The sequence below is a fragment of the Colobus angolensis genome, unplaced genomic scaffold, assembly GCF_000951035.1.
Source record: "Colobus angolensis palliatus isolate OR3802 unplaced genomic scaffold, Cang.pa_1.0 Scaffold145, whole genome shotgun sequence".
In the NCBI taxonomy this organism is placed as follows: Eukaryota; Metazoa; Chordata; class Mammalia; order Primates; family Cercopithecidae; genus Colobus; species Colobus angolensis.
The window spans coordinates 2218904-2233739 of NW_012114544.1; the positions used below are offsets into that span (position 1 = coordinate 2218904).

At 37.5% G+C, this 14836-nt stretch overlaps 1 protein-coding gene across 1 annotated transcript in view; it reads left to right on the forward strand.

The window, feature by feature from the left end:
- The window catches only part of LARP1B (La ribonucleoprotein domain family, member 1B), a 136792-nt gene that overhangs the window by 70287 nt on the left and 51669 nt on the right, over positions 1 to 14836 (forward strand). The window contains exon 9 of the mRNA XM_011935603.1: positions 13227 to 13350. Coding sequence (XP_011790993.1) covers positions 13227 to 13350 — 124 coding nt within the window. The remainder of the gene's footprint in view (positions 1 to 13226; positions 13351 to 14836) is intronic.

Sequence of the window (14836 nt, forward strand, 5' to 3'; positions counted from 1 at the left end):
GAGCAGGCCGGGCGCGGTGGCTCAAGCCTGTAATCCCAGCACTTTGGGAGTCAGAAACAACGTTTTGCCTAAGAACTGCAGAGCAGGCCGGGCGCAGTGGCTCAAGCCTGTAATCCCAGCTACTTGGGAGGCTGAGGCAGGAGAATCACTTGAACCCGGGAAGCGGAGGTTGCAGTGACCTGAGATCTTGCCACTGCACTCCAGCCTGGGCGACACAGCGAGACTCCGTCTCAAAAAAAAAAAAGAACTTCAGAGCATATGTTGTTTTTTAGTATATACATGGTACTTAGACGTCCGCTGGTTTATAAAGTGAATTCCAAGGCATTTATGTTATACAAAGCACATTATTAGTGGAATTAAACTGGTGATTTTATTTGTTAATTTTTAAATACTTTTGTAGAGATGAGGTCTCACTATGTTGCCTGGCTGGTCTTGAACTCCTGGCCTCAATTGGCCTTGGCCTCCCAAAGTGTTGGGATTACAGGCATGCCACAGTGCACCTGGTCAAGCTAGTGATTAATAATAATAATAAAACTGAACGAAATAAATTCCCATATTCCTGAAAACGGTATATTTTTAAATAACTCAGCGTTCAAAGAAGAAATTAGTGGAAATTAGAAAATTTGAATTGAATGATAACTGAAGTTAAAAGGTGCAGCTAAGGCAATAGGCTTAAATGCAAATATTAGGAAAAACACTTGAAATTAATAGGCCAATTACCAATATTATCTTGGCTTTATTAAAAAAAAACTCCCCCAACAGGTTGCAGTGAGCAGAGATTGTGCCAATGCACTTCAACTTGGGAGACAAAGCGAGACTCCATCTCAAAAAAAAAAAAAAAAAAAAAACAAAAAACTCCCCCAATTCTCAAAGATAGAGCAAAAGCTTCTCATTCATGTTACCTGACATTGGCTGTGGGTCAGCTATTGCAGCTCTGTATGTTTGGTTCTTCTCCAATTGTCTTCTCATTTGGGGATTAATTCCAGAACAGCAGTTCCTATACAATACATGCTTATTCATGTGGCAGAGGGGAAGAACAAGAGGCAGAGCCAAATCTTAGTTATATTTGACGTTGCTGCTTATATGTGCTTTCTGTGCATTTTTTATATTCCATTGACTACATGGCCAAGCCTATAGGCTGGGGAACATATTTTTTCCTTCCATTTGAAATTTATTTTTCAGTGATACATAATAATTGTATATATTTATGGGATACATGCAATATTTTGATACATGCATACAATGTGTAATGATCAAATTAGGGTAATTTATATATGTCACCTCAAACATTTATCATTTCTTTGTACGTGGATGGGGAATATATATATACACCTACACTATATACACAAATGTGCGTGTTTATATATATGTATATATATGTGTGTGTGTGTATATATATATATGTTTTTTTTTTTAGGGTGGGTGGTGACAGAGTTTTGCTGAGTCACCCAGGATGGAGTGCAGTGGCATGAATCTCAGCTCACTGCAACCTCCACCTCCTGGTCTCAAGTAATTCTTATGCTTCAGCCTCCTGAGTAGCTGGAACTACAGGCATACACCACCAAACCTGGCTAATTTTGGAATATATTTTATTTATTTTATTTTTATTTTTTTCAGACGGGAGTCTCGCTCTGTCGCCCAGGCTGGAGTGCAGTGGCCAGATCTCAGCTCGCTGCAAGCTCCGCCTCCCGGGTTTATGCCATTCTCCTGCCTCAGCCTCCCGAGTAGCTGGGACTACAGGCGCCCGCCATCTCGCCCAGCTAGCTTTTTGTATTTTTTAGTAGAGATGGGGTTTCACCGTGTAGCTCAGGATGGTCTTGATCTCCTGACCTCATGATCCGCCCGTCTCGGCCTCCCAAAGTGCTGGGATTACAGGCTTGAGCCACCACGCCCGGCCTGGAATATATATTCTTAAAAGGCAGGTGACAGTGGTGAATATGCATAATCTTCTCTTCTGGGGAATATGAGGATTGAACAACATAACAGAATCTGCTATAGCATTGATCTCAAGAAGTTAGGAAAAGAATTAGCAACATAAACCCCCATAAAAAATATGGAAGGAAATAAATAGCAGAATTTAATTAATTACATCTAACACATAACAGAGGACTTAATTTATGACTTAATCATATCAGGACTTAATTTTTCAAAAAGGCTAGAATTAAGCTTATGATAACAAAAAAAATAGATTATTTTACATGGAATGCAATAGGGGATATAGTTACTAATCATACAGAAATTTGAAAATATAATTTTAGAGCAATAAATTTGAACATTTTTATAAAGACATTTCTAGAAAAGTATGTAACTTCAAAATTGAGTGGAAAAGAAAGTCTAGATAGTGCTATGACAAACTCTATAATAATTTCAAATATAGATATTTTATTAACATATCTCTTTAGAATGATTGATTTCAGGAATGCACAAATATTTCCAGTGAATAGAGTTAATAATAATAAGTCAAATATTTGTGGAAATGGTAGTGGTGGCGGAGAATACTTATGAGAAGAACCTATCGTTGGTACCTGAACTATACATAAGAAATTAGAATTCATGAGAATATGAATGAGAGTCAGGCATTACCTAGGTATAAAAAGGCTAAATAGCTGGGCATGGTGGCTCATGCCTGTAATCCCAACCCTTTGTGAGGCCAAGCCAAGTGGATAACCTGAGGTCAGGAGTTCGAGAGTGGCTGCCCAATGTGCTGAAATCCTCTCTCTACTAAAAATACAAAATTAGCTGGGCATGGTGGCATATGCCTATAGTCCCAAATACTTGGGAGGTTGAGGCAGGAAAATCGCTTGAACCTGGGCAGTTGCATTGAACCGAGATCACGCCACTTCACTCCAGCCCAGGCAACAGAGTGAGACTCTGTCTCAAAAAAATAAAATAAAATAATAATAACAATAATAATTTTTAAAAAGCCTAAACAATATTTTAGTAAACCAAATTTAGCAGTTTTTTAAAAAATAGATAACCAAGTTGTGTTCATTTCAAGATCATGAATTAATTGTACATTAGAAAAGTTAGTAAAGGAAATTCATATTAACGGATTGAAGAAAGATTGTGATCACTTGAATAAAAAAGAAAAAAATAGAAGAGAATAAAGAAAAATATTTGAGGTGATTGATATCCCCATTACCCTGATGTGATCATTACACAGGTATCAAATATAGCACATGTACCACAGAAGTATGTACGACTAATATACATATATCAGTTTTTTTAAGAAGCATAAAAAGTCCCCAAACCACTAACGGTCTAGGCATTAAAGAATGTCTGTAAGTCAGGCATAGTGGTATGCACCTGTAGTCCCAGCTATTCTAGAGGCTAAGGCAGGAGGATCCCTTGAGCCCAAAAGTTCAGTGCTGTAGTGTGCAATGATTGCACCTGTGAATGGCCACTGCACTTCAGCCTGGGCAATATAGTGAGCCACTATCTCTTAAAAGGAAGAAAAGAATCCATAAAGTAGATTTACTAAATGCTTGTAACTGTGTAACTGTTAAAACAAAATCAGTATAAGATCGTGCCTATGCACTCCAGCCTGGGCGACAGAGTGAGACTGTCTCAAAAAAAAAAAAAAAAAAGAAGAAAAGATTCAGTATACTGCTTATAAGACATGAACAAACTTTTTACAAAAGAATCAGTCTAAATGACAGAACACAAGAAGATGTTCAACATTATTAGTCAAGGAGATAAAAATATTTCAATGAAATCGTTCATAAAACTTACATTAGCAGTGTTAAGACATCAGATGGTAAATAGAGTTTGGGAGTGTTTGGAGCAAGAACCTCAATCTGTCTGTGGGAATAAAAAATGGTCAACCAAGGCCGGGCGCGGTGGCTCAAGCCTGTAATCCCAGCACTTTGGGAGGCCGAGACGGGTGGATCACGAGGTCAGGAGATCCCCATCTCTACTAAAAAATACAAAAAGCTAGCTGGGCGAGATGGCGGGCGCCTGTAGTCCCAGCTACTCGGGAGGCTGAGGCAGGAGAATGGCGTAAACCCGGGAGGCGGAGCTTGCAGTGAGCCGAGATCGCGCCACTGCACTCCAGCCTGGGCGACAGAGTGAGACTGTCTCAAAAAAAAAAAAAAAAAAGGTCAACCATATGCTATGATCCACCATTTCCACTCAGGAATATATTCTCGAGTTGCATTGTTTAAATATAGTAGACATTAACCACATGTAGTTATTGAGCCCTTGAAATGTGGCTAGTCAAAATAGAATGTGTTTTAAATGTAAAATATTGAATTTTGAAGACTTAGTAACAAAAAGAAATATAAAATATCTCAAATTTTAATAATTATTGCATGTCAAAATAGATTAAATATTTAAAATGTACCTCTTTGTATATTTTTTGTAGTTATGGGAAATTTAAGATTACATTGTGTTTGTATTGGATGGCACTACCCTAGAGGAACTTAGATGTGTTCACCAGGACCAATGTGTAATAATATAGCAGAATAATTTATTATAGTCACAAATTGAAAATATTTGAAGTATTTATCAGTACTTGACTATGTCATCATTATAGTAGTGAAAAGTAGCTATATAGTAGAGAAAAAAAGATTGCCATACACATCTTTATGAATACATAAAGAAAACAATGCTGAATGAAAGAAGTGAGGGTTCATACACAATATGACTCTACAAAACTCAAGAACAGGTTAAATGAAACATGATTTTTTAGGTATACTTACATATATAGATAGTTGCATAAAGAAAAACCTGGAATAATTATTACATAAGTCAGAATTTATTCATTGTGGGGGCTGGGGGGAGGTGTAGGATACTCAGAAGTTTCTAAAATACTAACAGTTGTGTTTCTCGTAGTTGTTACATGAATGCATTATAAGTTGCACATATATATTTTATGCATTATTCTAGGAGACATATTTCATAACAATACTAAAAGGCTAGAATTAAAGGGGGATGGGTACTACAAAAGAGGCAAGCCAAAGCTGATTTATTTACTTCTTGAAGGTGCCACATTGTTGTTCCTTGGTCTAAAGTCAAGGTAGGTTGATTGTCTCTGTTTTTTTTTTTTTTTTTTTGAGACAGAGTCTTGCTCTGTCACCCAGTCTAGAGTGCAGTGGCATGATCTCGGCTCACTGCAACCTCCGCCTCCCGGGTTCAAGTGATTCTCCTGCCTCAGCCTCCCAAGGGATTACAGACGTGCACCACCATGCCTGGCTAATTTTTGTATTTTTAGTAGAGACGGAGTTTCACTGTCTTGGCCAGGCTGGTCTTGAACTCCTGACCTCGTGATCCACCTGCCTCGGCCTCCCAAGGTGTGGGTGCTGGGATTACAGGCATGAGCCACTGCAGTTGGTCAATTGTCTCTGCTTTTTTGCGTCCACCTATTTGTCTTCCTTCCAGTGGTCTGCTTGAGTGGTATAAATCTGTACAGTATTGAAGGCTTTGTTAACATAGGATGTAGAGATCAGATGTCCATCCCAAAAATGCGCTGGTAGGCCTTTACATCTTATTATTGGTATCATTGGCTAGCATCTGGGCTCATGAGCTTTGGTATTTCCTGGACCACTATCTCATGATACCTTCCCCTAACTAGAAATGTTTAATTTGTATTTACAGAATAAGAGAGAGAGAAACCCATTACAAGTTGCTCAGTATTCTGTCCTCTGCCCAAGTTGCTTGTGTAGAAACTTAAATATACTAATGTGTTTATCTCCAACATTTTAGGAAGAACCTTCAAATTTGAAACTTCTGAATCACATCTGCCAGTCACTTAATCTAATCTTTAGGCTCATTGCTTTTACAGTAGTGAAATATACCAGTTTTGTCCAGTACTACTTATATATTATCAGGTGAACTTATACTCCTGACTGGTGGCCTAAACATCAGTTCCCAGAATTTTTCTTGGATGTACTTAGCTTTGTGGTATTTGAGAGAACATTTCCAGTAGTTAGGTGATTGAGACCATCAGCAAGCACATTGTTGAGAGGTTACACTGTCAACAAGAAAGCCCACCTTTAGTGGCTTTCTTCTGCCTTGACCTGGACAGCATTCTGGAATTATTGGCATCCTTGAGCCTTGGAAGACTGGATGGCTCTCATTCACTTTGACTTTGCTGATTACTTCACTGTCTTATGCAGCATCCCCCTTAGAAATGAGGCAAGTCCTTACCTGTATTTATTTCAGATAGTGAAAGGAACTTCAGTTGTGGCAGAGTATTTGGTATAAAGGTGGAAATGCTGTACACATTTATCAGGAGATGACTGACAGAAACAATAGCTTCATACTGACTTATCAAGAAGAGAGTCATGTAAACTTCCTGTCTCCTTACCATCACTTGAGCTGAACTTTTCTCCTTATTAGAGAAATACACCAAGTTGAGAACCTGTCTGGCTAAGCTTTTTCTTGACCAGCAGTCAACTATGTGCAAATTCCATTGGGAGTGCAGTTCTGGACCAAAACCTAACTTCTGTGAATCTCAGGCAGGGATCATTTTTACCCTCTCCACCTCATGGGGTTGTAAGAATTTGAAGACTGTAAAAAACTGGGCATATATGAAGAAAGAACAAAGACCAGATGGTTATGTGGGACCAGAAACAATGTTACAAATGGAGGGAAGACCAGGAATTTAAAGAATATGGAAGCTTAGGCAGCCTTTACATAGAAACTGTGCCATCAAAGTATAGTCTGTGGAGTTCTTCCAGGTGCCACAGTTCCATTATTAGTCCTCTTAGGTTGTATATTTCTTTTTTAAATTTATTATTATTATTATTATTTTGAGATGGAGTTTCCCTCTTGTTGCCCAGGCTGGAGTTCAATGGCGCGATCTCGGCTCACTACAACCTCCTCCTCCCGGGTTCAAGCTATTCTTCTGCCTCAGCCCCCCGAGTAGCTGGGATTACAGACATGCGCCACCACGCCTGGCTAATTTTGTATTTTTAGTAGAGACGGGGTTTCTTCATGTTTTTCAGGCTGGTCTCAAACTCCCAACCTCAGGTGATCTGCCCGCCTCGGCCTCCCGACGTGCTGGGATTACAGGCATGAGCCACTGTGCCTGGGTTATGTTGTATATTTCAAAATGCAAAATTCTTTTACACTCTTCCTAAACCTTACTCTAAAAGACTTCTCAGATCACTTTCCTTTCATGGACAATGTGAGCTCTCAAGTTAACTGTAGTCACTCTCTTTAGAAATGGTTTTGAACTAAAGTTCTTTCTGCTGGAGAGTCAAGTGAATCAAGAGACCTGATTTCAGAGGCCAGGCACAGTGGCTCATGCCTGTAATCCCAGCACTTTGGGAGACCGAGGCAGGCGGATCACAAGGTCAAGAGATTGAGACCATCCTGGCCAACATGGTGAAACCCCATCTCTACTAAAAATATAAAAATTAGCTGGGTGTGGTGGTTTCTCAACTTCAGTACTATTAACATTTCGAAGTAGCTGATTCTTTGTTGTAGAAGTTGTCTTATACATCATAGGATAGTTAGCATTATCTCTAGTCTCTACCCACAAGATGCCAGTAGCATCCCCCCACCCCAATCCCATGACAATAAAAAATGTATGGTGGAGGTGTGGACAAAATCAAGACCCAGTTGAGAACCACAGAAGTCAGCCATTATTTGTATTCTTGTTCTCTTGTGTGTAATGTGTTGTTTTCCTCTCTGGCTTTCAAGACTTTTACTTTACCATTGATTTTTAGCAGTTTTACTGTGATGTGTCTTGGTTTGGTTTTCTTTGAATATATCCAATTTGAGGTTAGCTGAAACTTTTGAATTAGTAATTTGATGTTTTTCATCAAATTTGGGGACATTTCAGTCATTAATTCTTCAAATATTTTTTCTGTTCCTTATTCATTTTTTATTTTGGGAATTCACTTACAGGTATGTTATACTATTTGATAATGTTTCACAGGTCCTTGAGGTTCTTTCTGTTTTTGTGTTTTCTTTTTTTGAGATACTACCCAGACTTCTTGTGAAATCCTGGGCTCAAGTGATCTTCCGACGTCAGCCTCCCGAGTAGCTGGGATTTCAGGCGTGAGCCACCATGCCTGGTTCTTTCTGTTTTCTGAAATATTTATGTTCTATAGATTGGACTGTGTTTATCAGTCTGTCTTAAACTTCACTAATTTTTGTCTACCATTTTCATTCTGTTTTTAGACCCATCCAAGTATATATTTTTCAGTTCTGGAATTTCCATTTTTTATAGTTTGCATTTTTTTGGCTGCAATTTCGTATCTGTTCACTTATTAAGATCATGTTTTTCTTCTGTTTCTTCAAATATATTTATAATAGTTGCTTTGAAGTCCTTGTCTTAAAATCTGACATTTGACATTTGAGATCTTGTGATAACATTTGAGCGATCTACTGACTGCTTTTTTACCTTGACTATGTGTTACATTTTCCTATTTATTTTCACTGCTAGTATTTTTTAAAATTTTATACTGTGCATTATACATATGCTGTAGAGATTATAGATGTCATCTTCCTCTGAAGGCTGTTGAGTTTTTTTGCTTTATTGGGTGTTATAGGCTACACTTGGAATTGTGTAGGCTTATTTTACTCTTTGTTAGGTTAGATCTGTGGAAAGCCTCTTTAACTTGACAGAACTTAACCTCCACATTCTGTGTCTCCTCTAGATCTTATCAGGTTTTATATTAGGCTTTGCTAGTGAGTCTAGAGCAGGTCTTATTCTCTATACTTGAGTGTGGACCTTATTCTGTAGCATGGCTTCATTTCAAAGCTGTATCACAGATGAATGCCCAGAGTGTTAACGAGTGGCTTACGAAGGGTATCCATTCTTAACTGAGCTTGTATGCTCACCATCCCCCAGCAGTACTGGACCTTTAGTATATCTGTTCAGCTTAACCACATAGCAATCACTTTGGGATATGTCTTAGGTAGTCTTATCCTGAACACATGTGCTCTGCCTCTAGCCAAGGACGCACAGCAGCCTGACCCTCACATGGACTTATTGCCCGACTCTTCCCTGCGTAGATTGTCTCCAGTGCTCTATTCCACAGGTTCCACTGCTTAAACTGTACTGAACTCTAAAGCACTACCTTCTCAGCTCAGCAGGACAGTTATACTTTGCTTGGGCTGAAGCTTGCTTTGCCATGGTTAGGAAATTGTACCCTAACCATGAAAGAGAGCTGGGGTGATTGTGGAGCCCATCTTGTGAGCTCTTCTCTCAGAGATCACAGTCTTACACTGCTTTTGTTCAATCCCTAAAAATAGTTGTTTTATATTCACATCAGTTTTATGGTTATTTACATTAGGAGGCACAGGCTGGTATTGGCTACTCCATCATAGCCAGAAGCAGAAGACCATACACATTACATCATAAAATTAAAAAGTCTGACAATATTAAGTCTTGGTAAAGAAGTGGTGCAACATGAATTCACACATCACCGTTGGTATTACATTAAGTTGTTACAACCAACTTTAGTATTACTTATTAAAGTTGATTGTTTATGTATCCTAAGAAGCATCAGTTCCATTTCCACATGTACATATGTATGCATGCATATTTCTAATATGCATCAATTCCATTTCTAGTTATGTCTATATGTATACATATAGAGAAACTTTTGAATGTGTGGACTATGAGACACATACATATTGTTAAATCTAATAGCTTCATTATGTCTAAAATGGTATTATATGTATTTTGTATACAATGGTATGGTATTTAACAGTGAAATAATTGGTATGGAAATGAAGATGATTTTAAAAACAATGCCAATATAGATCAAATAAGAGAATGGTAAAATGGTGATAGTTGTTGAAACTATGTAATGTGTATACAGTACTTTGTTATACTATTCTTTTTTTTTTTTTTTTTTTTTGAGACGGAGTCTCGCTCTGTCGCCCAGGCTGGAGTGCAGTGGCCGGAACTCAGCTTACTGCAAGCTCCGCCTCCTGGGTTCACGCCATTCTCCTGCCTCAGCCTCCCGAGTAGCTGGGACCACAGGCGCCCGCCACCTCACCTGCCTAGTTTTTTGTATTTTTTAGTAGAGACGGGGTTTCATGGGGTTAGCCAGGATGGTCTCAATCTCCTGACCTCGTGATCCGCCCGTCTCGGCCTCCCAAAGTGCTGGGATTACAGGCTTGAGCCACCGTGCCCGGCCTTCTATATTTTTATATGTTAGAAAAATTCCAAAGTAAAGAAGTCTTAAAAGTTTGGTGGATGGTAGCCATATAACATATGCAGAAAATATGATTTTATTAATATACAGTTCCAAAACAGGGGAAATGAAATATATTGCATAGGGAAACTTTCAAAGGTAATAAATGAAAGAACAGTTAGGAAATTGGTCTTTGCTAAGGTCAATATAGTGGTTTTTCTGAAGAGAAGGAGGGGAGTGGGATTGGGCAAGGGCAAACAAGGGACTTCTAGGATATTGGCAGTGTCCTATTAACATAGATGATAGTAGCATGTAGTATTCATTGATTTAATTTTTTTTTTTTTTTGAGATGGAGTCTTGCTCTGTCGCCCGGGCTGGAGTGCAGTGGCCGGATCTCAGCTCACTGCAAGCTCCGCCTCCTGGGTTTACGCCATTCTCCTGCCTCAGCCTCCCAAGTAGCTGGGACTACAGGCGCCCGCCACCTCGCCCGGCTAGTTTTTTTGTATTTTTTAGTAGAGACGGGGTTTTAGCCAGGATGGTCTCGATCTCCTGACCTCGTGATCCGCCCGTCTCGGCCTCCCAAAGTGCTGGGATTACAGGCTTGAGCCACCGCACCTGGCCAGATCAACAGGAACTTTAATATACTGCTAATGGGGAAATAAATAGGTACAGCCACTGTGAAAAACTGGCATTTTCTACTAAGGCTAAATAAAAACCTACTCAATTCAGCAATTCCACTCCTAAGTAAATATCCAACAAAAATTTGTGTTCCTGTTCACCAAAAGAAGTTTTTGTAAAAAGGTATTTATAGGAATTCATTTGTAATAGCTATAATCTGAGAAAGGACCCAAATGCTCATCAATAGCAGAATGGATTTCTTAAAAAATTGCAGTGTATTCATATGGTAGAACAGAGTAAGGGTAGACAAACATTTTCTGTACAGAGCTGTATAGTAAATGCTTTAGACTTTGTGGGTCATACGTTGTCAGTGGTCATACGTTATCCACCTAACTCTGCAGTTGTAGCAATGAAGTAGTCATAGGCAATATGTAAACAAATGGGTGTGGTTATGTTCTAAAACAGCGATTTATAAAAACAGACTTTAGCCTTTGGGCCTGTAGTTTGCTGACCTCTGCTGTAGAGCCACAAACTGTGATTACAAGCATGTACATGGATCAGTCTCCTAAACATAATTTTGCGTGAAAGAAACCATACGGTATAATTCTATTTTTATAAAGTTCAGAAACATGCAAAACACCTATTGTATTGAAGTCAGTGTATGAGCTATCTGGGGGGAGAAAGAGGAGATCCTGACCAGAAGGGACATGAAAAGGAAGCTTCTAGGGTGCTAGTAATTGCTTGACCTGAATGATGATTACTTAAGTCTGTTTACCTTTGATTATTCATTGAGATGTATACTTATGATTTGTACACTTCTCATGTATGTGTGTGTGTGTGTAATACATTAATGAATTAGTTAAAAATAAAAACTAAACTAAAACATATACAACTTGTGTTTCCATCAGAGTAGAATTGTGTTATTTATCTCTGGCATGTAGTAAACATACAATAATTATTTATAGAATTGGGAGTTGCTAATAGCAAGCTCTGTAGCAAGATAAGGGACAAGAGGAGTGAGTAATGATTCTGATTTAGCCTGGAGAGCTTATTGAAAACTTTTGAGGAAGAAATGTTGATAAATAATACATTTTGACATAATTAAAGATACTTTAGTGATAAAAAGAACATAATCTAAAAGGCTAACATTGGGATTTAGTAAATGGTTTGAGCTGACAAGTGACTTCATCTTTAAAGACAGAAGGAAAAGATTCTTTTGTTATTAAGAGCAAGCTACTACTTGTAATGATATTTAATTTGCTTCCTGTTTTAAATTTGCTTCAATCTGACAAATTCTTTGTTATGTTTTTCACTTGCTTAAACCATCTTTGGATGTTGCCCTGTAAAGATTCATGTACCCATTAGTACCGTGTGGCATAGATGTGATATAGGGTTTTATTGGGAAAAACTTAGAAGAAATAGTAGAGTGTAAGCAGTCCCTCAAACTCCTTTTTTCTCTTACAGTTTAGGCCAGACATAGAGGGTCTTTATGCACCTGTGGCAAAGTGAACTTCCAATAGAGAATGACCTCTACCCTCTGTAACGCTCCACACATTTGTAGGGCAGGGATGGAAACACCTAAGTGACCATGTAATAATAGTTACAAAGGGGAAGCCTCCAGAACCCCAGAGTCAGAGAGGGGTCTATTCTTCCTTTGAGCTAACAACAGAGTCAGAGAGGGGTCTATTCTTCCTTTGAGCTAACAACAGAGTCAGAGAGGGGTCTATTCTTCCTTTGAGCTAACAACTCAAACCTACTGAGTCTCTTTGCTGCAGCTATCCAGGGCCATCCAGATTTATCTTTATCACATGCATCCATTATTATAAAACAAAGTGAAATCTTCTTGACCCAGTATTAAAGGTCTTCTAGTAGCTTTCTCCGACTTCTGCATCAGGCCTCTTTGCCACTGGTTCTACACAGATATTCTCATTCACGTAATTACTTTCTAATAAACACATTGCTTTTTCCAAGCGTCTTATCTTTGCTCACATTACCTATTTAGAATGTTTCTCCCTTTCTCTAAATTCTCATCCTTCAAGAGCTGCTTTTGTGCCTCTCTTCTGTGATGGCTTCCTGATGATCTTAATTCTTATACCAATATCGCTTTTCACATACTGCCTAATATTATTCATTTTTATGTGTTCATTTCTTCCTTTTCATCTAACATATAGATTCCTTAATGGTAGGGAGCATGTATTAGATTACTTTGTAACTTCTGTAATACCTGGTAGTCTTGTATGTACATGCTCAACAAATAATTAATGATTAGTTTGTGTGCTCTTATGTTTTTTAATTACAAAATCATCATAATATTTTAGGGTTTTATATGCTTCTTAGATTCTGAATGTTGTTATTAAGTTTAATGCTAGATTCTTTATTAGAACATCTTTTTCACTCCATTGTGATTAATCCCTGTTTAAGAAGTTCATTTTTTTGAGGTTGGTATCAATTATTGTCTGTTGGTTACTCTGTTAGCCAGTTTAGTAATAAGATTCCTCCATTCTACTTCAGCAAGAAGTTGAGAACTTTAAGAAGCTAAATGTCATTAGTAAAGAGCAGTTTGAAAACCTAACACCTGAACTTCCTTTTGAGCCAAACCAAGAAGTTCCTGTAGAACCTTCACAGTCCAGGCAAGGTATGTAAATCTGCTTTTGTGTAAGTGTCTGAATATTATTAAAGCAGTTCTGAATTGTTTTTAAAAATTACTCCTTTTTTTTCTTTATTTGTGGAAAATCATTAGGTAAATGGTAAAATGCTAGAATTTTAAAACTCAACTTTTATCCTTTTGTGAACTTCTATGATCACACCAGGTTATGCTCAAAGCCAGAGGCTTACTTAGAAGTAGGCAGAATTTGTTGGTTCTTTATGTATCTGATGTGATTTTAAGATTGCTGGGAATGTTTCTCTTCCCAAAATAAAAGTTTTCACTGACTCACTGATCCTAAGAATGCAATAGAGTCATTCTTTTGTTTCAAGGTCTTAGCTGTATGTGATAGTGTAAATAAATACATTGGGAGATCCATAAATTGAATCTGACATTTCAGACAAGTATAACTGATTTTGTTATAGTCTTTTCCCGAAGGTGGTTAAAAAAAAGATTTATAAAAAGTCACACATATACAAAGATAGAGTGAATTTTATAATAAAACTTCCATTTTCCTGTTATACTTAATCATCTCATACCCAATTTTGTTTTGTCTCGACTCCAGTCACTCCTATGCCTCACTCTGGATTATTTTGAAACAAATTCTCAATCATATGATTCATATTTTTTTATCCCTAAGTATTTCTGTATGTGTCTTTAAAAAGATAAGGGCTGTATCTGTTAACACATAAATTAGCAGGACATTATTTCTAAAATTAACAGTTATTCCTTAATGTGAAATATCTAGTTAGTGTTCAAATTTCCTCATTCATCACTTTTTTTTTTCCAGTTTCTTCAAATAGATTGTAATAGATTGATATGTCTTCTTTAGTCTACAGGTTTCTACTGTTTTTAGCCTTATAATTTATTGGTCCTTGCAATTTGGTATTAAAGAAACTGGGTTGTCTGTCCTGTAGAATTTCTCACATTCTGAATTTTGCTGATTGTATCCCCATGGTTTCATTTAACCTGTTTTCTAGTCCTGAGTTATCTATGACTGTTAGTTCAGCATAGAGGCTTGATTAGATTAAGACTCAAATCTCTATAAGCATATGTCATATGTAGTATTGAATACTATTAGGAGATACATAATGCACTATTGTCTCTTTTTGTAATGTTAGCGGTCATTGATGATCAGTGAGTGAAGCTTTTATTTTACTAGGGGTTGCAAAATAGTGATGATTCTATTTTTAATCATTACATCTTACCTTAATAGGTAGAATACTTTTATAAAGAGAACTTTCCTCAGAATATTTATTTATTCGGAGATAGAGTTCCAGGAAACTGAGTCAGTGCTGAATTATTTCCTTTTGTTTACTAGTTTCAAAGTACTAGCTGATTCCTTAACATTCTTCGCTGGTGACTAATGAAGTTTTTGTTTGTTTGTTTTTAAATGATCACTGTGAACTCATAAATACATGAGATGGGTTTCACTCTATTATAGTTATTATTATATATATATATATATTTTTTTTTT